We start from the raw sequence: 23,541 nt of genomic DNA, 5'->3' as shown, positions 1-23,541 counted from the left end.
AAAAACCAGTGGAGAAGTTCTTCCTGGCCCAAAACAGAGCCACCTCCCAGTTAGAACTATTAGGGGAAGAAAGTATCTTCAAGAACTGTGAAGATGGATTTTACCAGGCATATATACAAAAACGGTGTGTCGGGGGGTATGATCTGCTTTATTTGCTTGTATAAAATAACCCTGGATGGTCACTTAAGGAACTGATAAGCCGGCGGGCACAGTGGCTCACACTTATAATCCCAGAACTTTGGGAGGCCAAAGTGGGTAGATCACAAAGTCAGGAATTCAAGACCAGCCTGGCCAATGTGGTGAAACCCCATCTCCACTAAAAATACAAAAGAAAATTAGCTGGGGGTAGTGGTGCATGCCTGTAATCCCAGCTACTTGGTAGGCTGAGGTAGGAGAATTGCTTGAACCCGGGAGGTGGAGGTTGCAGTGAGCCGAGATTGCACTCCAGCCTGGGCAATAGAGTAAGACTCCATCTCAAAATAATAATAATAATAATAATAATAAAAGAAACTGATAGGCCAGGCGCCATGGCTCACGCCTGTAAAACCAATACTTTGGGAAGGTGAGGCAGACAGATCACCTGAGATCAGGAGTTCAAGACCAGCCTGGCCAATATGGCGAAACCCTGTCTCTACTAAAAATATAAAAATTAGCTGGGAGTGGTGGCTCATGCCTGTAATCCCAGCTACTTGGAAGACAAAGGTAGGAGAATCGCTTGAACCCTGGAGGTGGAGGTTGCGGTAAGCCAAGATCACACAACTGCACTCCAGCCTGGGAGACAGAGCAAGACTCCATACCAAAAAGAGACTGATAATGTTTCTCATGGTAACTTGGTGGCAAAAAAAAAAAAAAAGAAAGAAATTGTATATATATATGTGTGTGTGTGTGTGTGTGTGTGTGTGTGTGTGTATGCGTGTGTGTACATCTATCTATCATATATATATATATAAAAGAAGCTGATAATCCTGCTTGCCTCCAAGGAGGGAAGGGGAATGTGTGGGGTCAGAGGTGAGAGAGAGGCATGCACCACCATGCCCAGCTCATTTTTTGTATTTTTAGTAGACAGGGTTTCACCATGTGTGTGCCACCACACTGGGCAACAATAGAAAGACTCCATCTCAGAAAAAAAAAGAAAAAACTAAGGCAAGACTATTTGTGACTTTTCTTTTTTTGAGATAGAGTCTCACTGTCACCCAGGCTGGAGTACAGTGGCATGATCTCGGCGCACTGCAACCTCTGCCTCCAGGTTCAAGTGAGTCTTGTGCCTCAGCCTCCCAAGTAGCTGGGATTACAGGCATGTGTCACCACGCCTGGATAATTTTTGTATTTTTAGTAGAGATGGGGTTTTACCATATTGCCTAGGCTAGTCTAGAACTCCTGACCTCAGGTGATCCATCCACCTCGGCCTCCCAAAGTGCTGGGATTACAGGCGTGAGCCACTGTGCCCAGCCTTAGCTTCTCTTTAAAATGAGGAGAATAGCTGGGCGTGGTGGCTCATGCCTGTAATCCCAGTACTTTGGGAGGCTGAGGCAGGCAGATCACAAGGTCAAGAGATCGAGACCATCCTGGCCAACATGGTGAAACCCCATCTCTACTAAAAATACAAAAATTAGCTGGGCGTGGTGGCACGAGCCTGTAGTCCCAGCTATTCAGGAGTCTGAAGCAGGAGAATCACTTGAACCCAGGAGGTGGAGGTTGCAGTGAGCTGAGATTGCGTCACTGCACTCCAGCCTGGTGACAGAGCAAGACTCTATCGCCAAAAAAAAAAAGACCAGAATGGTAGCACCTACCACATGCAGTTACAGGCGTGAGCCACTGTACCTGGCCTGTGACATTTATGAGACGTATGGAAAATTTAGACACTGGCTATTTGATGATATTAAGAAAAGATTATTAAACCAGGTGTAGTTGCTCCTGCCTATAATCCCAGCACTTTGGGAGGCCAAGGCAGGAGGATCACTTGGGCTCAGGTGTTCAAGACCAGACTGAGCAACAAAGTGAGACCTAGACTGTATAAGAAATAAAAAGAGGAACGATCCAAGATGGCTGATCGCTAACAGCTCGGGATTGCAGCTCTCAGCGAAAGCGCAGAGAACTAGAGGATGCCACACTTTCAGACAAATTCTGGTCACTCACGGAGCAGAAGATTCCCAGTGGAGGAGCCACACAGGTCCCCAGCGTGACTCTTGTGGCCGGCGCAGCGGTTTCGCCGGCACCTCGGTGCGGCAGCTCTCGGAGCAGAGTAAACAGGGCTGGCTCCCCTTCTGACCGAGGTTTGGAGGACCCACACGGGTCCCCAGCATGACTGCTGAGGCTGGCGCAGCGGTTGTGACGGCACCTCAGCGCAGCAGCTCTCGGCGCAGAGTAAACGAGACTGGTTCCCCTTCTGACCGAGGTTTGGAGCCCCGGGAAGGCAGAGTCGCCTATTACGGACACAAGAAGGAAGCCAGACAGGAGAATCCTGGGCAGAAAAGAACCATCAATCTTAACGCCGCTGTTCTGGCCCTGGGAACTAACAACTTGGACGTCCACTCAAGAGACCTAATCTGAAAGTAGGTAATCTCAAAGACGACAGGAGGATAAATTTACAATGATGGGAAGAAACCAGCATAAAAAGGCTGAGAATACTCAAAATCAGAACGCCTCTCCCTCTAAAGATGATCACAGTTCCACATCAGCAATGGAACAAGGCTTGATGGAGAACGAGCGCATCCCAATAACAGAATCACGCTTCAGGGAATGGATAGTAAGAAACTTCTGTGAGTTGAAAGAACACGTTGTAGCCCAATGTAAAGAAACTAAGAACTTTGAAAAAAGGTTTGACGACATCCTATTGAGAATAGACAACTTAGAGAGGAATATAAGTGAATTAATGGAACTGAAGAATACAATACAGGAACTCCGAGAAGTATGCACAAGTTTAAACACTCAAATTGTTCAAGCAGAAGAAAGGATATCAGAGGTCAAAGTCCAACTTAATGACATAAAACGAGAAGACGAGATTAGAGAAAAAAGGATAAAAAGGAATGAGCAAAGTCTCCAAGAAATGTGGGACTATGTGAAAAGACCAAATTTACGTTTGATAGGTGTACCTGAATGCCACGGAGAGAATGAATCCAAGCTGGAAAATACCCTTCAGGATATTATTCAGGAAAATTTTCCTAAACTAGCAAAGCAGGTCAATATTCAACCCCAGGTAATACAGAGAACACCACAAAGATATTCCTCAAGAAGAGCAACCCAAGGCACATAACCGTTAGATTCACCAGGGTTGAAACGAAGGAGAAAATACTAAGGGCAGCCAGAGAGAAAGGCCAGGTTACCCATAAAGGCAAGCCAATCAGACTTACAGCAGATCTCTCGGCAGAAACTCTACAAGCCAGAAGAGAGTTGGGGCCAATATTTGACATCCTCAAAGAACAGAACCTTCAGCCCAGAATTTCATATCCAGCCAAACTAAGCTTCACAACTGAAGGAAAAATAAAATATTTTATGAACAAGCGAGTACTCAGAGATTTTATTACCACCAGGCCTGCTTTACAAGAGCTTCTGAAAGAAGCATTACACACAGAAAGAAACAACCAGTATTAGCCTTTTGAAAAATATACCAAAAAGTAAAGAGCACCAACATAAAGAAGAATTTACATCAACGAATGGATAAAAAAGCCAGTTAACATCAAATGGCAGTAATCCGAAATTTAAATCGACTAAATCCCCCAATCAAAAGACACAGTCAAAACCCAATGGCATGTTACATCCAGACCTGTTTCACATGCAAGGATACACAAAGACCCAAAACAAAGGGATGGAGAAAGATTTACCAACCAAATGGGAAGCAAAAGTAAATAAATAAATAAATAAAAAGCAGGAGTTGCAATTCTCATAGTGGATAAAATAGATTTTAAAGCAACAAAGATATAGTGGTAAAAGGATCAATGCAACAACAAGAGCTAACGATCCTAACACCCAGATACATAGAGACTTAGATTCAATGAGACAGAAAATTAATAAGGATATCAAGGACTCGAACTCAGATCCGGAACAAGTAAACTTAATAAATATTTATAGAGCTCTCCACTTCAAATACACAAAATATACATTCTTGTCAATACCACATCACACCTACTCATAGGTTTAAATGAAACATCGATTGGCCATTATTAATACCCATTTTTTTTTCAGAATAAAGCAATATTTCCGTTCACCCTCCCTCTTTCTCCCTCTCCTTTACTCATTTTTTTTTCTTTCCTTCTCTCAGAAAAAGAAAAAAAAAAAAGAAATCAACTTGTAAACCTCTAGATCCAGGTCGGCAATGTCTCTCTCATTGCTTGATTTCCTTCCTTTCCTTCCTTCCTCCCTCCCTCCCTTCCTGCCTTCCTCCCTAAAAAAAAAAGAAATAAAAAATTAGCAAGCCTGGTGGCATGTACCTGTGGTCCCAACTGTGCAGGACCTGAGGTAGGAGGATCACTTGAGACCAGGAGGTCGAGGCTGTAGTGAGTCATAAGGAAAAGAAAAGATCACTAACTAGAAAGTTGTTAATGTACCAAATGAAACACCTTGGCCTCCTGCCTTGGGGCTCTCTCTGCAGCCTCCCGAACACCGTTGTTGAGCTGACAGCTCACACCGATCAGACACTCCTGCTCAAGGATCAGGCAGGCCCCAGCTCCCCACTGAGGCAGGCTCTCCCTTCCCCGCAGCGGCTATTCATTGCAACCCCTCCAGCTGCCATGGGCTCCCACCTCCATGCCTTTGCTCCAGCCGTTGCTTCTGCTTGGTGTGCTTGCTGCTCTGCTTCAACCCTATCCATCCCTTGAGGCTCTGTACAACTTCCATCTCCTCCACAGAGGTTTTTCTGATATCCCCACCCCTCCCATCCTCCTGAGCCTCCAGGACTTGTCCTACTTACATATCACTGACCACTTGCTTCCTCAGTCTAGAATTTGGGGGATCTATGTCTTTTCATCACTATGTCTTTTCATCACTAGGCCCTTGGTAGCAAGCTGAATATTCCAGTGGATTAAAATCAGGAAATTCAAACTCTGACTCAGCTGCTTGTGTACTACTGTGTGCCCTCAGGAAGATCACTCAACCTCTCTGTGCCTCAATGGCCTCATCTGTAAAATGGGGATGATCACAGTTCCTACCTCACAGGGTCACTGTGAATATTAGTTGAAATGAAATATACAAAGAGCCTAGCTCCGAGTAAACATCTTACAAATACTGACTGACACAATTGTGGTAACGGTTAATCATTAAAAGTTTGCCTCTGTCTTCACAGGCCCTTGTACACAGTAGGTGCCTTGAATTGAGCTGGATGCAAAGAACAGGGCTGGCTCTCAGCTGCTGCCCCATCCCCAGCCAGGCCTCACCTCTCAGTGGACATCTTCACCTCGCTGACCAGCCGCCGGAACCCCAACACCTGCCTCCAGAGCAGGAGCAGGCGACTGTGCTCATTGCTGAAATAGGCGTTGAAGGACTAGAGGGAAGACATGGCAAGGGAGGGGTTGGGATAAGAGCGAGTTTACTCCCTCCCCCAGTTTCCCCCATCTCTGACCATCCTGGGAGGCACCATCATTCAGGGAGTGCGTCTTCCTGCCTGTGCACAGAGCTGTGTCGCAGCGGCCATGCTCAGCCTCCCAAGCCTCACAGCTCCCTCCTGCACAGAGACCTCAGTTTCAAGTCCTCTCTTGGCTGCAAGAGGCAGCAAGGAAGGGCAAAGATGCAGGGGACCTAGCTTTGCATCCCAGCTGCCAGCTGCATGACTGTAGGCAGGTTACTTAACCTCTATTTATTTATTTTTGAGACAGGGTCTTACTCTGTTGCCCAGGCTGGAGTGCAGTGGCACGATCTCTCAGCCTCCCGAGTAGCTGGGATTACAGGCGCACACCACCACGCCCGGCTAATTTTTGTATTTTTGGTAGAGATGGGGTTTCACCATGTTGGCCAGGCTGGTCTCCAACTCTTGACTTCAGGTTATCGGCTCACCTCAGCCTCCAAAAGTACTGGGATTATAGGCGGGAGCCACCATGCCTGGCCTTAACCTCTCTTTAAAATGAGAATAGGTCAGGGGCGGTGGCTCACACCTGTAATCCCAGCACTTTGGGAGGGCAGGGCGGGTAGAACATGAGGTCAGGGGTTCAGGGGTCACCAGCTTGGTCAACATGGTGAAACTCCATCTCTACTAAAAATACAAAAATTAGGGCTGGGCATGGTGGTTCACACCTGTAATCCAAGCACTTTGGAGGCCAAGGTGGGCGGATCACCTGAGGTCGGGAGTTCAAGACCAGCCTGACCAACATGGTGAAACCCCATCTTTATTTAAAAAAAAATTAGCCAGGCGTGGTGATGGGCACCTGTAGTCCCAGCTGCTTGGGAGGCTGAGGCAGGAGAATCGCTTGAACCCGGGAGGCAGTGGTTGCAGTGAGCCAAGACTGCGCCATTGCACTCCAGCCTGGGTGACAGAGCAAGACTCTGTCTCAAAAAATAAAATAAAATAAGGAGAATGATAGCACCTACCACATGCAGTTATCATGAGGAATAAAGGTAAATGCACACGATGCACATAGTACATGCTACGCATTGATAAAGACCAGCTGTTGTGATGATGGCTATTCACTTCTGCTAACATGCTACCCTGTACAGTGCTCCCTCTCCTTCTCCAGCTTCTGAGTGCTCCCTCCTCTGCAGGGCCCCTTCCCCTTGGGTCAAGCTGGCCTCCCTGCACCCCCATGCCCACCTCCTGCTCGCGCCTCCATGCGGCCTCCCGCTGCTCCAGCTCCTTGCAGCTTCGTGTCCAGTCACTGGTCACCTTTCGTATGTCCTCACTCAGAGCCTGGTTGGCCGAGCCTGCCTGGTCCAGCTGCTCTCGGAGCATGGCATTCACCTGGGCCAGGCTGGCACTCCTGAATGGGGCCCAGGGGATCAGTAGGCGGTCGCCAGGGGGGTTTGGGGGGCCATCCTGTCAGCCCTGGCCCTCCTTGCTGTACCCTTACCTATGCTGCTCCTCCTCCAGCCGGATGAGGGCGCGCTCCAGGTCTTGGCTGTGCTCTGTTTCCTGGGTGAAAGGGAGGTTAAAGCATCAGGCTGGGCAGGTGGAGGGCAGGGTCTGCCGCTGGCCCACCCTGGCACCCACCCTCAGCCGCTGCTGCTCCAGCTCTCCGGATCTCTCCAGCAGCTGCTGCTCCAGCTCCGAGCACCTCTTCTTGTATTGGAGAATCTGGGGATGGGGGAGCTGATGAGCCCCAGGGGTGGGGGCAGGGCAAAGTTGAACATGTGGAAGGGCAGGAGCGGAGTGGGTGGCCCTGACCTTGGCCTGCAGCCGCTGCACAAGCTGGGCCTGCCGCTGTTGGCCCTCCTGGTAGGCCTGCAGCTTGCGCCGGTAGGAGGCCTGCTCCTCCTGCAGCTGCCTCCTCAACTCCACGCTCTGCCGTACCAGCCCCCTGGGCTCCTGTGTCTCCAGCTCCCCAGACTCCAGCCGCACAGCCTGCTCCAGCTGCAGGGAAGGGCCATGGTGAGGGTCCTGGGCCTCCTGGAAAGGCAGGCTCAGGCCTCTGTAGGGGGCGCCAGGCTGGGGCCAGACACACAATGCCTTGTAGGCTAATAGCCTGGCACCCTGGGGAGCAGGCACAAGTGGGCAAGCCCAGGTACAATGCACGTGTGCATGGGGTAATGCAGCCCTGCATAGACATGCAGATGGGACATGCATGGACACATGTAGGTGAGCCCACAAACCCAAACCATGCATGCAAAGCTCAAAGGTGCACCTGGGGTCAACTCTGGGGCTCAGGACACCGCAGGCTCTCCTTCAGAACACTGAGCCCTGTCATGGTTTCTGTTGGTTACATTGATGCCTGTGTCTCCCCACCCCACCCCCATCCCAGTGTGAGCTCAGGGAAGCCTGGATTTTTTGTTCCTCATTGCATCTTAGTACTAGAATGGTGGCTGTGGTATGGCATGGCTCATGCTCCATAAATATTTGTTGAGATAGTGAATTAATGGCATGAGCTCATGAGAATACATTCAAAACAGAGGCGTCAATCCGGCTATGCATATCTGAGCTTAAAGATATGCACACACGTAACACATCCAGGCAACCTCAAACACGGACACAGATGAACCCCCTCATATCCACAGCATTAAGATTTGTAAGAACTGCACACAGATGTTCCCCTATACAGCACCTGCATATTAAGCCCCCTTCTGGCTGGACGCTGTGGCTCATGCCTATAATCCCAGCACTGTGGGAGGCCAAGGTGGGTAGATCACGGGGTCCAGAGATCGAGACCATCCTGGCCAATATGATGAAACCCCATCTCTACTAAAAATACAAAAATTATTCCACAGAAACTGGATAACCAGGTTAAAAAAAAAAAGAAAAAGAAAGAAAATACAAAAATTAGCTGGGGGCTTGGTGGTGACCACCTGTAATCCCAGCTACTTGGGAGGCTGAGGCAGGAGAATCCCTTGAATCAGGGAGTCGAAGTTTGCAGTGAGCCAAGATCGCCCCACAGCACTCCAGCCTGGTGATAGGGTGAGACTCCGTCTCAAAAAAAAAAAAAAAAAAAATTAGCCAGGTGTGGTGGCACGCACCTGAAATCCCAGTTACTCTGGAGGCTGAGACAGGAAAATTGCTTGAACCTGGGAGGTGGGGGTTGCAGTGAGCCGAGATCACGCCACTGCACTCCAGTCTGGGTGACAGAGCAAGACTCCATCCTAAAAAAACAAAGGCCCCCTTTGTCCTCACCTCACCAAAGCCTCTGCTGCTGCTGCCCTTCCTCCACCCCCAGGCAGCTTGTAGCCCCTGCATCCTCAGACCCCTGTGGGTTCTGGCTGCCCCTACTAGCCATGGAACCCTCACAACTCCCTTAAGGCACCTGCTGGTCCCAGGTGGCCCCTCATCTTCCCCAGCTGTTGGGGAGAAGGCAGGTGAGGGAGGAGCAGGGCAGTGTGAGAGCACAGAGCGGGTCGGGGGCACCCAAGAGCGACAACACCCCAGCCCAGCTGACTCTAATGCTAACGCCGTACTCACCATCCACATCCTCAGGACCTAGCCTGCTACAGCCTGGACAAGCCATTCACAAGCCCACCAGTGCAGGGCCACGCCAGCCACAGGAAGCCAGTAGGAGGGGCAGCTCCTCTCACCCACGCTCATCTTGGGTCCAGGCCAGGTTAGCAGTAGGGAAGGTGCTCCCCAGGCCTGCACTGATCCCATATGCCCAGAGATGCTCTATGAGCCACAGACAAAGCAAGGACACCTCTACCCACCCGACCTTGGGGAAACATGCACAGCCACCAATAGGGAGGAGCTGACTGTGACTACTTGGGGGCTTCCCCCTGCATCTGGAGGAACACAGTCCAGGGGTGTGCAGGGGAGGTGGAAGAGGGGGTTTCTGCCTGGATGACGACTGCAGGCCCACCAAGTGTCTGTGCCAAGCCCACTGACGTCAGTGGTGCAGTGTCCACATCTGTGTGTGGTGGCCGTGGCCTGGAGCAGCCACACACAGATGTGGACACATGTGGAGACGCAGGACCCTGCGTGTGTCCGTGTGTGGGTGCTGAGTTCACACCGACGGTATGGTGCATCTGGGCCTTCCCATGAACAGGTAAGCATGGCATCTGTGGCTGCAGGTCTGTGTTGTAGTGTGACTGTTGGGCCCATCTGTGCGTGTCGGGAAGGCAAGTGCACAACTGGACATGGGTGGGTCTGGGAGTGTGCGGGGACTCCCTGGTATGTGTGATACACACTTTATGCCTCTGGACATACCTCTGTGGGCCGACTGGTGGCCATGTTGAACTATATGCTTCTTCTGTCCATGTGCATCCATGAGGCGGCAGACAGCATGCAGTGTCATCTGCATATGGGTGTTAGGGGTCCCCGGTGGTGGTGTGAGTGTTCTGTGCCTGTGTAGGATTGTGTAGCCTCTGGCTATGGGTACAGGTTATGCTGCGCATATTCTGTGATTTGGAGTTTCTGTGTGGCCTGGTTTTAGGGGTGTCATTATGGGGGTTGTGTGGCATCTGGCTGTAGTTGCAGGTTAGGCTGGACATATTCTGTGAACTGGAGTTTCTGTGTGGCCCGGTTTTAGGGTCTCATTATGTTGTTTGTGGAATGTTTTGTGCATCTGTGTCTCTGTGTGGGGCCCGGTGTGGCTGTGTTGTGTACACACTCCACATCTGTGTGAAGCAGGTGCTGTTTGCCTGTGGGACACAGAGAGGTTCAGGCCGTTGCTGGGTTCTCCTCCACCTTCAATGCTCAGAACCAGAGCCAGGACCCTCTCGGCCACACCTCACCCCTTTCCACAAACTTCGCCCCACACAAAACAGCCTTTCAATTTTACTTGCAATTCAAAAGGGAAGGAGGCTGCTACTAAACCAGAGATGAAAGAAGTTGACTGTCTCCCCTAGCAACCGCTGCCCTCAGACTGCCATTTAATTACTCTTTCCAGGTTGCTATGGACACGAGGGAGCCCAGGGGGTCTGTCCTCCAGAGCCAAGGGAGGCGTGGCCACTCCCTCCTTTCCATTCCCAGCTGTGCCTACACCTGCTTCTCAGGGACAGCAAGAAGTGAGGGCCCCCATGGGGGCCCTCAGGTCCTCTCTCTTGGCTGAGAGGTGGCCTCTGGGAGTGCCTCAGTTTCCCTTCAGGATAGGCAGTCAACAGGACACAGACCTGACCCTCCCGCTACTCCCCACGCCAGAGGTGCTGCAGGGTTGGAAAGATCAGAACAATCTTGCTGACTGCCCCCCAACCCAGCCCATCATGCTAGTGAGGGCCACACTAGCATGCCACCTGTGGCCACAGGGACAAGGGGGTGGCAGGGAGAGAGAATGTTGCCCAACTGCAGAGCCCAGGACCAAGCGTCTCGTCCCAGCACTACCACTGACCTTGGGCCCATCACGCCCCCTCTCCGGGCCTTACTTTTCCTGTATGTGATAAGGTGGTCTCCAGGCTCTGGAGTGCTCTGGGACCTGCCCTCCAGGAAAGGCCTTTGAGGTCAGTCCTGTTCCACCCGTGCCTCCAGGTGGGGCCTCAGCTGGTGGATGGAGGACAGCTGAACCAGCAGGAATCCATTGCCTGCCATTTGGGTCCCCCTAGCCGCAGGAGGGAGCTTTCCAGACTCACCCACATCCCTGTGCTACAGTCCCAGCCCTGCAGTGGTGTCCCAGCAGAGGAGGGACCTGCCACCTCCCACCTCTTCCCTTCCCTGCCAACCTGAGGGCAGGACTGGCTTCAGAAGGTGGGATTTAAGAGGCAGCCCCTGGGGGTATGGCATTGTGCCATGGGCCGAAAGAAAATCGGGGGAATGGCTCTGGGCCCCGTCACCACTGACAATGTAGGACTGGAGCCAGCATGCCCTACACACCCCCTGCAGACCCTGGGAAAGCTAGCTCTCCACTGTCCTGATGTTAGGGCCACTGAGGGCCCCGTACCCTGCTCCTCTACAAGTCCCAGCAAGTCGGGGGCTTGTTCAGGAAGGCAAATCCCAGGACACGGGCACACCCCACAGTCATACACAGGAACACATACTCCTCCTTCCAATACGGGTGTGCGAGTTCTAGCCTAGACAAGCCCAGCTCTGGGGTCCTGTGCTAACCTAACTCTGCCACTACCACACAGATGACCCTGGGCCAGCCCCTGCCTCTCTGGGTCCTTTCCAACTTAGCAGGGGCCAGGTGTGCCCTGAAATCCCTAGCCCAATGTCTGTCACCATATGCAAGAAACAAAACTTCAGAACTTTGTTTCTAGACTGGGTTAGTCTGGAAACCAAACAGCCCTGGGCTGGGAGTTAGGAGACCCGGTGTCTAGCCTTAACTGGCTGTGTGTTCCCAGCACGGTGCTTCCCTTCCCTGAGCCTCCGTTTTTCTCCTCTGTTAAATGGGCATCATAATGGTCCCAACCTTGGTGCATTAAATGTGAAACACTCAGCACGTGCCTGGCACATAGTAGGGACTCAACAAACAGTAGCCACTATTAATACGTTATTGCCACCTGCATGCCTCCCATCTTCACACACACACTCTGTCCCTCTTGCAACTCCCTTACCAATCTTCAGCCACCACCAATTTCCCAGAGTCACCTCCTGGCCACCTGGAGGCCCAAAGCAGACAGTGCGTCAAGAGCATCTTGCACCCCTGGCACTGGCCCACACCCAGCTCCCGCCCCGGGCCCTGGGACCCCACAAGCCTACAGCACGGGTGATGTGAATGCTGCCTGGAAACAAAGACAGGCCTGCTTCTCCTTCCTTCCCTGCCTGGAATTCACTCCAGTGGGCAGTGACAGCAGGTCTCGTGGCTGCCCCAGATGGCCTCTGGAACACTGGGTGCCCACATCAGCCTCGAGCCAGCATCCAGCCACCCCCTCAACCCCAAGGCCCGTGGCAATGGTAGCACAGGGAGATGCCCAGAAACTCAAGGGGTAGGGGTCTCTAGGGATCTCGTTCTCTATGCCCTGCATCCCTAACAGGCCTGGGACAGACGGGAACAAAATGCCCCTGATGCCAGGCACTTTATTCTATTATCTCCTTGATTCCCACAACTCCACGTCCCATTACCATCTCCACTACAGAAAACAGGCTCCAAGAGTGATTTGCTCAACACCACTCAAGGTGGCAGTGCCTCAATCCAAGCCCAGGCCAACCGGACTCCAGGGCCCATCTTTTGCCCTGTGCGTGGGCCTGGTCTAGATGCCTCCCTGCCCTCGAAGCAGGGGAACCCTGGCCCAGTCCACCACCCGGGCAGCACGCACCCTCTCGCTGACCGCGTTGTACTTAATGGCGAGCTCGTCGCGCTCGGCGCGGCTCTGGGCCAGCAGGTCCTCCACGCGGGACAGCTCCTGCTGCAGCAGCTGATTCTCCTCCTGCAGTGACAGCAGCGATGCCATCTCTGTGGCCGGCAGCAGGACTGGCAAGGGACAGTGGGCACATGGTTGGCTTCTGGGTCCAGTGGGACATCCTCCCCCCATGGAACCCCACTCATTGCTCAGGACAAGAAAACCATCCAGGCCCCTCGGAGGAGCCTGGTGGGAATGGCCACAACACCAGGCCTGCAAACAGAGCTTAAGAATGGAGGAAGACAAAGAGGGGACCCAGAGCTGGATGCAAAGTGGACCCAACTCCAGCTGTGTGGCCCAGCAGGTTCGGGAGGTACAGGAGAGAGACTCAGTCTAGGAGTCAGGAGACTCCTGAGTTCTTGCTCCCTCCTTCTCCAATTACTATTCCTTTCCAGGTCTCAGTTTTGCTTATTTGTAAAATGGGTGGACCAGGCTCAGTGACTCATGCCTGTAATCCCAGCACTTTGGGAGGCCAAGATGGGCAGATCACCTGATGTCAGGAGTTTGAGACCAGCCTGGCCAACATGGTGAAGCCCAGTCTCTACTAAAAATACAAAAATTAGCCAGGCATGGTGGTGCATGCCTGTAATCCCAGCTACTTGGGAGGCTAAGGCAGAAGAATCGCTTGAACCCAGGAGGCAGAGGTTGCAGTGAGTCAAGATCGCACCACTGCACTCCAGTCTGGACAACAGAGTGAGACTCTGTCTCAAAAAAAAAAAAAAAGCGGGGGTAGAATAGTAACCAGATCCTCCCAGAAAAGCATCAAAGCCTCGCTCAAGGGAAGGGCTTCATGGAACTTTTAAGGCTAGGGCTCAAGATAGCATAGGTCAGGATGTGAGGAGAAAGAGAGAAGAGGGAAAGAAAGGCCAGCGGGAGAAGCAGGGTTGTCCACCTCTTGTGGGCTCCCCTTCTACCCTGGGAGAATGGGACACACGCCCCAGGTGTCAGGGTGAGGACCCTCTAAGTCCCTCCCTGTCTGGGGCTCTAGGGTGCCAACATCCCTGGTGCTCTCAAGGAGAGCGCCCATCTGTAGCTTGGTAGTTGAACAGGGACAATGGTTAGAGCACCGAAACGCCATCACAGAGAGCTGCCAGCACACCAGCTACGACTGAGTGTGCCCCTCCCAGACCCTCAAGCCACATAATGACACCATGTGTGCCACCACCGAGAGGAACAGGGACCATCCGCCTTCCTGCCCACGTGGAAAATGAATGGACAGCACCATCCCCTCAGACTTCTGCAAAACCCTGGTCTGAGCTGAGCTGCCCTCTCCCTATATCTTGGGTTTAGCCAGCTCATGCCTTCCCCAGGAGGGAACACAGGATTTGGGGTTCATGTCTTTGCAGCAAGCTACAGGCGAGCATGGAGAGGATGCTCCCCTTCCTTCTAGCTGCACCACATGCGGAATAAGTCTGGGCAAGTTTCGTCCCTGAGCCTCCATTTCCTCATCTGTAAAACGGGTTCTTCTGTCATCAGGTTGTGCCTGCCCCACAGCAAGTATTCCAGAAACGGAAGCTACAGTCATGATCATCATGGTGACTGCTCAGAAAAGGGATGTGTGAAGAGGTGAAATGTGGTGGTGTCTGTGGAGAGGAGCGGATGGGGCTGGCACCTGGGCTCTCAGGCCGAGAGAGGTTGCGAGTGACAATCTCCCTGATGCGGGCAGGCAGGCTGGTGGTCTGAGCGTCCTGGGCCAGGTCCCGTGCCCCTGAACCCTTCTCCTGGCACAGGACGCTGCTCTCCAGTGTCTGTGGAAAAAGCAAGAGGATCTTCAGGGGACCCGGGACACAGGGCTCCCTGGCCTTGAAGGGAGAGCCACAAAGTCCTACTGCCCAAGATACGGGTCCCAGGAGCCCCCTTAAGATGGAGCGAAGCCTGGAGATAATCCAAAAAGTCCCCATGGGGGGAGCCTCCTGTGTGCTCCCTGCCCCTGGAAGACCACCCAGAGCGAGTGGTCAACCCCAAACCCACGGGCAACCCCAAACCCTACTGGAGGCAGTCCAGTGTTGGGGGCTCCAATCCGGCTCTGACCCTAGATGGAGGAGGATCCAGCTATGTCAGAGTTCCCCCGAACCCTAAAATCTGGAAGTAGGGACCCCCTTCTCCCCATGCAGGGCACTGGGATGAGGAAGCCACAGCAGGTGCACCCTGTGTTCCCCTCTGCCCCCCATCTTGCCAAAAGCTGCAAGTGGGGGCCCCATATAGCCCCCAACCACCACACTTCTCCCACCCTTGATCCCCAAGATGCACACACCTCTCACCACTCCTGCTAAGTCCACGCTACAGTCCCGGACAGGGTGGGCACAGCCCTCAGGACGCACCTGGATAACCGTCTCTAGTGTCAGCTCGGCCTCCTGTGCCCTCGCCAGTCCCAAGCTCATGGAGGGGACACTGTGGGCACCCCCAGCCCCCTTCTCCAGGACTCCAAGACTAGCTCAGTCAGCATTCCCCATAGCCAGGCTGCTGTGCTGAGCACCAGGCGGATTAAGCTTAAATCCGGCAGCGCCCCCATGTGACCACAGCGGTGGGAGGAGCAGGATGGGGACTGAGAGGGAGGGGATGGGAAAAGACAAGGGGAGGGAAGCAGAGGCAGGGGTGGGGGTGAGGGGGCGGAGGAGCTGAAGGAAGAGGAAGGATGAAGGAGAGGGGAATGTACCCGAAAACCTAAAATGCAATAAAAAAAAAAAAGAGAGGGGACGGACGGGAGAGAAAGGGAGAGAGGAGAACAGGGAATGGGGGGAGGCAAGGAGGGGAGGCACCTGGAGGTCAGGACCTCACACTCTCGCCACCTTCTGCAGGTTGCTGGGTCCTAGAGCCCTCCAAGCCCTAGCGGGTGGGGTCAGTAGCCATGCAGTGGGAAAGTCCAGAGTCCTGCCTTCGGGACTAACTTTGCTGGCCCAGGATGGGGGCCACATGGTTAGCTAAGAATTCGAGGATTTGCAGCATGCTGGGAGTATATTTTCCCAAAACAGGTTCAGGGCAAAGAAAGCAGGCTGTGAGATCACCCAGACCAGGCTAGGAACTTGGGTGGGCATGAGCGGTCCAGCCTGGACTGATGAGCATCTATGCAACACCTGTGGCATTCCTAGGTCTGACCTAGACACAGTGGTAGAGTCTGGAAGCGCAAATGCCCCAGCCTTGCCCTTTAGGCACTTACTCACCCCAGTCCCCACTAGCTGGGTGCACTAGGGACAGTGACTTTGCCTCTCTGAGCTCAGTGTCCTCTTACGTAAGTTGTGATAATATTGGAGTTGTCCAGGAATTAATCAAAATATCGTGTGTGCATAATCAGAAATACTCATTTCATTCATTTGAAAACCCAAAAGGCACAGTCCCGGTTGGGTGCCATGGCTCATGCCTGTCATCCCAACACTTTGGGAGGCCAAGACGGGTGGATCACTGAGGTCAGGAGTTCGAGACCAGCCTGACCAAAATGGTGAAACCCTGTCTTTACTAAAAACACAAAAATTAGCCAAGCATGGTGGCGCATGCCTATAATGCCTGATACTGAGATCTGGGAAGCTGAGGCAAGAGAATTGCTAGAACCCAGGAGGCGGAGGTTGCAGTGAGCCAATATTGTGCCATTGCACTCCAGCCTGGGCAACAAGAGGGAAACTTCGTCTCAAAAAAACAAAACAAAACACACCCACACAAAAGGCACAGTCCCTATATCCCAGAGTCCTGACACCCAGAGGTCACTGACCACCTCCCACTGTTCCTTCCCTGGGGCAAGGAGGCTATGTGGTGTAGTGGTTAGGCCCACAGCTCTGGCGTCAGTATCAGGTCTGAGATTGCATGTGAGACACAGCACTGTCACTTGCAACCACGGTATGACTTTGAATAAGTTACCTCTCTGAGCCTCAGTTTTCTCATCTCTAAAAGGAAACTAGACCAGGCCGGGCACAGTGGCTCATGCCTGTTAATTCCAGCAGTTTGGGAGGCTGAGGTGAGTGGATCACTTGAGGTCAGGAGTTCAGACCAGCCTGGCCAATGTGGTGAAACCCCATCTCTACTAAAAACACAAAAACTAGCTGGGCATGGTGGCAACGTGCCTGCAGTCCCAGCTACTTGGGAGGCTGAGGCAGGAGAATTGCTTGAACCTAGGAGGCAGAAGTTGTAGTGAGCCGAGTTTGCACCACTGTACTCCAGCCTGGTGACAAGCGAGACTTCATCTCAAAAAAAAAAAATACAAAAATTAGCCAGGGCATAGTGGCATGCACATGTAGTCCCAGCTACTAGGGAGGCTGAGGCAGGAGAATCACTTGAACACAGGAGGAGGAGGTTGCAGTGAGCCAAAATTGTGCCACAGCACTCCAGCCTGAGTGACAGAGCAAGAATCTGCCAAAATTAAATAAAACAAGACTAGACCAGGCATGATGGTTCAGGTCTATAATCCCAGCACTTTGGGAGGCCAAGAAGGGAGGATCACTTGAGTCCAGGAGTTTGAGACCAGCCTGGGCAAAATAGAGAGACCCTGTCCTACCAAAAATAACAACAAAAAAATGAGACTAATAGCACCTACCAGGCCTGGCGAGTGGTGAGCTATTGGTCAATGGTGGCCGCTGTTCCCGTCTTCATTAGCATCACGTATGGGGTCCTGCTATCTCAGCCCATGGCCTCTGGGTGCCCTCTGCTCTGTGCTGTGCCCCAAAGTGGGGATATTCACATTATCTCACTAAATCCTTACTTCAACCCATTTCCAGATGAGACAACTGAGCCTCAGAGAGATTGGGGCTCTCACCTATTCAAGGTGACATGTTTCAGGAAAGTGGTGAGCCCAAAGCTCATTCCTCTTAGACCAGCAGCCTCCCAATAAGTGACTGAAGGGCAAGGCCAGGGCACTTGTGCTTTGAGGCTCTACTACTGTGTCTAGGTCAGACCCAGAATGCCACAGGTGCTGTATAAATGCTCATCAGTCCAGGCTGGACCACTCATGCCCAACTAAGGAACCTGTCCTGCAAATGAAGAACCAAGAAACAGGGCCAAGTTGCAATGGCAAGCAAGCTAGATATGGGCAAAACTAAACCAGCCACTGGCCGGGTGCTATGGCTCACACCTGTAATCCCAACACTTTGGAAGGCCAAGGCAGGTGGATCACTTGAGGTCAGGAGTTCTAGACCAACCTAGGCAACATGGTGAGACCCCATCTCTATTAAAAATACAAAAATTAGCTGGGTGTTGTGGTGGATGCCTGTAATCCCAGCTACTTGGGAGGCTGAGGCACAAGACCACTTGAAACCAGGAGGCAGAAGTTGCAATGAGACGTGATCACACCACTGCACTCCAGCCTGGGTGACAGAGCGAGACTCTGTCTCAAAAAACAAACTAATTAAACCAGCCAGCCGTGGAGAGCTGCCACTACAAACCCCAGGCACACCCACCCTTCTGCCTCTAGGCAGCCTCCAAAAACCCCCTCTACAGGCTGCACACCTGTCACCAGAGCAGGGGGAAGCCACAAATACCCCTGGGCCAGCATGTCCAGCCCTGCATGGCCGGCTCAGCAGAGGGGGCCACAGATGTCCTTGGGGAACTGAACTGTTTTGTGCCTTCTCCTGACCATGGCCCTGAGGGTTGGGGGAAGGAGACAGGATGTCAGCCCCTGGCACCAGATGACATCTATCCTTGGCTCCATTGCCAAAATTCTCCCCCTAGAGTTCTTCTGGGTTCTGTGGATCCCAAGAAGTCACATCTGAACCCTGTGTATGTGTCCACCACTTCCACTCAATTCTCCAAAAACATGACTGAATTCCTCCTAAAAATCTGGATGTTAACAGCTTCAGCATCTGGTCACCTGGACTCCAATCTTGGCTCACCAGCCCTTCACCAGCTGTGTGAGCCTGCACCAGTGTCTTCACCTTTCTAAGCCCCAGTTTCCTCATTTGCAAAATGAGATAATAATGGTGCCTATTTCTAGCGTGAGTTTTAAATAAAATACTCCATGCTTAGCTATATGCTTGGTATGGTGTGGCAGAAACTGCCGTGTGCTCACCACAAAGCATGTCTGATTCCTCTTAGGAATACAGCTAAAAGCCATTTCCCGGCCGAGCGCAGTGGCTAATGCCTGTAATCCCAGCACTTTCGGAGGCCGAGGTGGGTGGATCATGAGATCAAGAGTTTGAGACCATCCTGGCCAACATGGTGAAAACCCATCTCTACTAAAAATACAAAAATTAGCTGGAGGTGGTGGCACGTGCCTATAGTCCCAGCTGCTTGAGAGGCTGAGGCAGAATCACTTGAACCCTGGGGTCAGAGGTTGCAGTGAGCCGAGATCACACCATTGCACTCCATCCTGGGCTATAGAGCGAGACTCCATCTCAAAAAAATAAAGCTGTTTCCCAGACGCCCTTGCAGTCAGATATGGCCAGGTGGTCAAGTTCTGGTCCATAGAATTACGACAGAAATAATGCGTGCCACTTTAGGCCTGGCCCATAAAATTATTTTTCTCCTTCCTGATCCGTCAGCTGGAAGGACATAACCCCAAGGTCCTAGGGGATGCTGGAATGACAAGACAGAAGGGATCTGGGTCCCTGGGTCACCACATAGAAAGCCACCTGCCAAACACCCAACAGGGCTTTTCATGAATGAGAAATAAACTATTGTGCTAAGCCTCTGAGGAGTCAGGATTTCACAATCACATTAGCTAGTGTTACCTTAATTACTACCTGCAGTTAAACAGCGGGTAACTGTTGGCTATCACTACTGCTATCATTACTATCATGAGTATTATTGGCTCTTTCTAGTACCCAGGCTAGAACCCTGTGCCTAGTCTAGGGGCTGAGCCATTATTTGGTGACAAATACAGAGGAGACACCCTTTGCACACTCCACACTGCCATCCTCCAAACCTGCCTTTTGCCAGGGGTAGCGGCGGAACTAGCCAAAAAGCCCCTCAAAGATTACTCGTGAGTTTCAAACATAGCAGCTGCTCTTATCCGCTTACCCTTCTTTATCCTCCTGCTGCTGACTAGAAATTGTGACAAAAATATTGAACCAACCACAAGCCAGGCTCTGTGCCCAAAACCTTACATCTGTCCCTTACCTGCTTCAACATTCCCAGCACCATCCTACCTGCTTCACAGATGACAGCATGAAGTCTCAGCAAAGTTAAATAACTTTCTCCAATGCACCCAGCCACAAAGACCTCAAGTCACAGCTGAGACCTAGATGTACCTGATTCCAAAGGTTTTTGTTTATTTGTTTTGTTTTTGTTAGAGATGGTGTCTCGCTCTGTCACCCAGGCTGCAGTGCAGTGGCTCACTGCAACCTACACCTCCCAGGTCCCGGTTCAAGCAATTCTCCTGCCTCAGCCTCCCGAGTAGCTGGGATTTCAGGCATGCACCACCATGCACAGCTAATTTTTGTATTTTTAGTAGAGACAGGGTTTTACCATGTTGGTCAGGATGGTCTCAAACTCCTGACCGCAGGTAATGCACCTGCATCAGCCTCCCAAAGTGCTGGGATTACAGGCGTGAGCCATTATGCCCAGCCTAGAGTTTTAAATAGTAACAGCAAGCCAGGCACAGTGACTCATGCCTGTGATCCCAACACTTTGGGAGGTGATTGCAGGAGGATTGCTTGAGCCCAAGAGTTCAAGACCAGTCCTGGCAACATAGTGAGACTCCATCTCTATCAAAAAAAACACAAAAGGCCGGGTGCGGTGGCTCACGCCTATAATCCCAGCACTTTGGGAGGCCGAAGCGGGTGGATCACGAGGTCAAGAGATCGAGACCATCCTGGTCAACAAAGTGAAACCCTGTCTCTACTAAAAATACAAAAATTAGCTGGGCATGGTGGCGCCTGCCTGTAGTCCCAGCTACTTGGGAGGCTGAGGCAGGAGATTTGCTTGAACTCAGGAGGCGGAGGTTGCAGTGAGCCGAGATGGCGCCATTGCACTCCAGCCTGGGTAACAAGAGTGAAACGTCATCTCAAAACAAAAAACAGAAAACAAACAAACAAAAAAAATACACAAAAAATTGGCCCGGCATGGTGCCATGTACCTCCTGTAGTCCCAGCTCCTTGAGAGGCTGAGGCAAGAGGATTGCTTGAGCCTGGGAGGTTGAGGCTGCAATGAGCTGTCGTTGTGTCACTGCACTCTAGCCTGAGTGACAGAGCAAGACCCTGTTTCAAATGAACAAAAATAGTAACAGCAAGGACTGCCATTCTGCAGCGCCTGCTGTGTGCCTGACACCACCCCAGGACTCCAATGTGCATTATATAAGCCACTCCCCAGACTGCTGAGATTGCTCCCCGAGGGTCTCACTGCTTCCCTGCTCATCCCCCCCAACCCCACCCTATTTTCACACAGTAAAGATTATACCCTTCCCCAGCCCAAACCCCTCTACTGACTCTTATCACACCTAAAATGAAGTTCAAAATCTTGCCATGGCCCAGAGAGTCCACCAGATCTGTCCCCACCCTCTTCTCCCACCTCATCTCCTTTCTCTCCACCCTCAGTCATGGACTTTTCTTTTTCCTTTTTCTTTTTTTTTTGAGACGGAGTCTCCCTCTGTTGCCCCAGGCTGGAGCTAGAGTGCACTGGTGCACAATCACGGCTCACTGCAACCTCTGCTTCCTGGGTTCAAGCGATTCTCCTACCTAAGCCTCCCAAGTAGCTGGGATTACAGGCATGCACCACCATACCCGGCTAAGTTTTGTATTTTTAGTAGAGATGAGGTTTCACCACATTGGCCAGGCTGGTCTTGAACTCCTGACCTCAAGTGATCAACCTACCTTGGCCTCCCAAAGTGCTGGGATTACAGGTGTGAATCACCACACCCAACTGTCCATGGCCTTCTTGATTCCTCAAACACAACAGGCATCTCCCACCTCAGCATCTTTGCACTGCCATTTTCTCTGCCTGGGAAACTCTTCCCCCTTCCTTTGCACAGCTGACTCCCAATTGTCAGCCAGATCTTGGCTTAAAAATATCAACTTCTGAGGGAACTACCCCTGACTCCCAGCCAAAGAGGTCCCTCCAGTGGTTGTTCTGTTTTCTCCAACATGTATGTTGCCTGTCTCCTCCTAAGGCAGGGACTGAGTAGGCTTTTTTCTTTTCCTTGGAGACACAGTCTTGCTCTGTTGCCCAGGCTGGAGTGTGGTGGCAAAATCATGGCTCACTGTAGCCTTGACCTCCTGTCTCAAGGGATCCTCCCACCTCAGCTTCCTAAGTAGCTGGGACCACAGGTGCATGCCACCATGCCTGGTTAGTTTTTTACTTTTTGTAGAGATGAGGTCTCACTATGTTGCCCGGGCTGGTCTCACACTCCTGAGCTCAAGCAATCCTCCCCTCTCAGCCTCCCAAAGGGCCAGGTTGGCTTAGTTCACTGCCACTTCCACAGTGCATGGCCTAAGGCCAAACCTCCATGAAGTGCTGCTGAATGAATTAATGAATGAACGAATGCTAAGAGCCAAGTAATATAGAGGATGTTATATGGAAAAAGAAATGACTCCCCTTTTCTCTGGCTGGGGTCACATTGGGCCATGGACAGTGTAAGCCACACTGGGATCATGGAAGAACACCAGTGAATACATATCCAGCACCTGCTGCATCCCAGAAGTTCAGGGTGAAAATCAGGCAGTAACCCCCAGAGGCGCCTTCTGGATGGAAAGGGGGCCTCCCCTCCAAGGGCTGAGAGAAAGACTGGGGAGGGGAGGGTTAAGTCAGGTAAATGTGCGCGGTTGGAGAGCCCCGGAGATCCATGGGTTGACTCCTGGAGTCTTGCCTGAACCCCACTGGCCTCTACTCCCGCCGCAAGATCTGTTTATTAAGCACCTGCTGTGAGCCCAGAGAAGGAAAACAGAAATCTCTGTTTTCTGGTGTAAACAGCCAGATGGCACCCTCAAGGCCCACTCTCCAGGGTCCCCATTCTCCAGTCAATTGTCTTCCCGAGGGAGCTGTGACCTGGTCACCAGGGGGCAGACATCTGCCCCTGCATGGTCGTCAGATTTGGGTTTGTGTGAAAATCAGGAGGAAGTTCGTTCAAAATGCCCACTCCAGAGAAGCTGCCGGGCACAGGGGCCTGAGGTCCCATGGTGACAGGCGCAAGGGGTGCGGGGCCCCATCCCCACACAGCCTCCGGCAGCCCTGCCTCCGTGGCTAGCCCAACTGCGCGCTGTGGGTCTCAGTTTCCCCATTTGCACAATGCAGATGCTTCTGAGTCGGCAGAGCTGCAATAAAGACGAAACCGCGTCCCACACGAGGAGGGCAGTGCAGGGCCGGGCCCGCACGCAGGAGCTGAAGGGGTATCTGCGGGGGGCAGCAGCCGTCTCGAGGGCCTCCCACGGCCGCCGGCTGAGCGAGGCGACCCTGGCTGATGGAGGGACGGTAGCGCCCTGCAGGCCGCTACGCCCAGGCAGGCCCCAGCCCCCAGTCGCGCCCCCGGCCCGCGACAATCCGGGCAGGATGCGCAGCAGGACGCGGCGGGACATCCAGAGACCGTCAGGCACGCTCTCCTGGCCTCCGGGGCAGGGCGTGCTGCGCCCAGCACCCCCAGCCCCGGTGAGCGGCTCCAGCCCGCCCCCAGGCGCGCGGCCTTCTCTGCCGGGAGCGCGTCCGTCCCGCCCCCGCGCACGCGCGCGTCACCGGCCTCCTACCTTCGCGCGCCTTCGCCGCAGAGACTGCCGCCGAGGCCGAGCGGGCCGGACCGGGCGGGCGGGACGGAGCGTCCCCGCCATAGGGCGGGAGGAACCGGGGGCGGAGCCTGCGCCGCGCGGG

At 52.6% G+C, this 23,541-nt stretch overlaps 1 protein-coding gene across 8 annotated transcripts in view; it reads right to left on the bottom strand.

Moving 5' to 3' along the window:
• CROCC (ciliary rootlet coiled-coil, rootletin) overlaps positions 1–23,516 on the bottom strand; it is a 61,341-nt gene extending 37,825 nt beyond the window's left edge. Inside the window, exons 1-8 of one of the 8 annotated variants that reach the window (XM_035307885.3) lie at positions 23,421–23,516; positions 14,441–14,576; positions 12,745–12,899; positions 7,307–7,492; positions 7,133–7,216; positions 6,993–7,054; positions 6,737–6,902; positions 5,370–5,476 (exon numbers count right to left, since the gene is read on the bottom strand). In XM_035307885.3, coding sequence (XP_035163776.3) covers positions 5,370–5,476; positions 6,737–6,902; positions 6,993–7,054; positions 7,133–7,216; positions 7,307–7,492; positions 12,745–12,899; positions 14,441–14,576; positions 23,421–23,501 — 977 coding nt within the window. In that variant the 5' untranslated portion in view covers positions 23,502–23,516. Of the gene's footprint in view, positions 1–5,369; positions 5,477–6,736; positions 6,903–6,992; positions 7,055–7,132; positions 7,217–7,306; positions 7,493–12,744; positions 12,900–14,440; positions 14,577–15,082; positions 15,315–23,420 lie in introns of those variants that run through there. The other 7 variants (XM_017974362.4, XM_002750331.6, XM_078330476.1 and 4 more) reach the window with 7 other exon arrangements.
• Between the last annotated feature and the right edge of the window lie 25 nt (positions 23,517–23,541).

The sequence above is a fragment of the Callithrix jacchus genome, chromosome 7, assembly GCF_049354715.1.
Source record: "Callithrix jacchus isolate 240 chromosome 7, calJac240_pri, whole genome shotgun sequence".
Lineage (NCBI taxonomy): Eukaryota > Metazoa > Chordata > Mammalia > Primates > Cebidae > Callithrix > Callithrix jacchus.
This window is presented reverse-complemented; position numbering and strand designations above follow the sequence as displayed.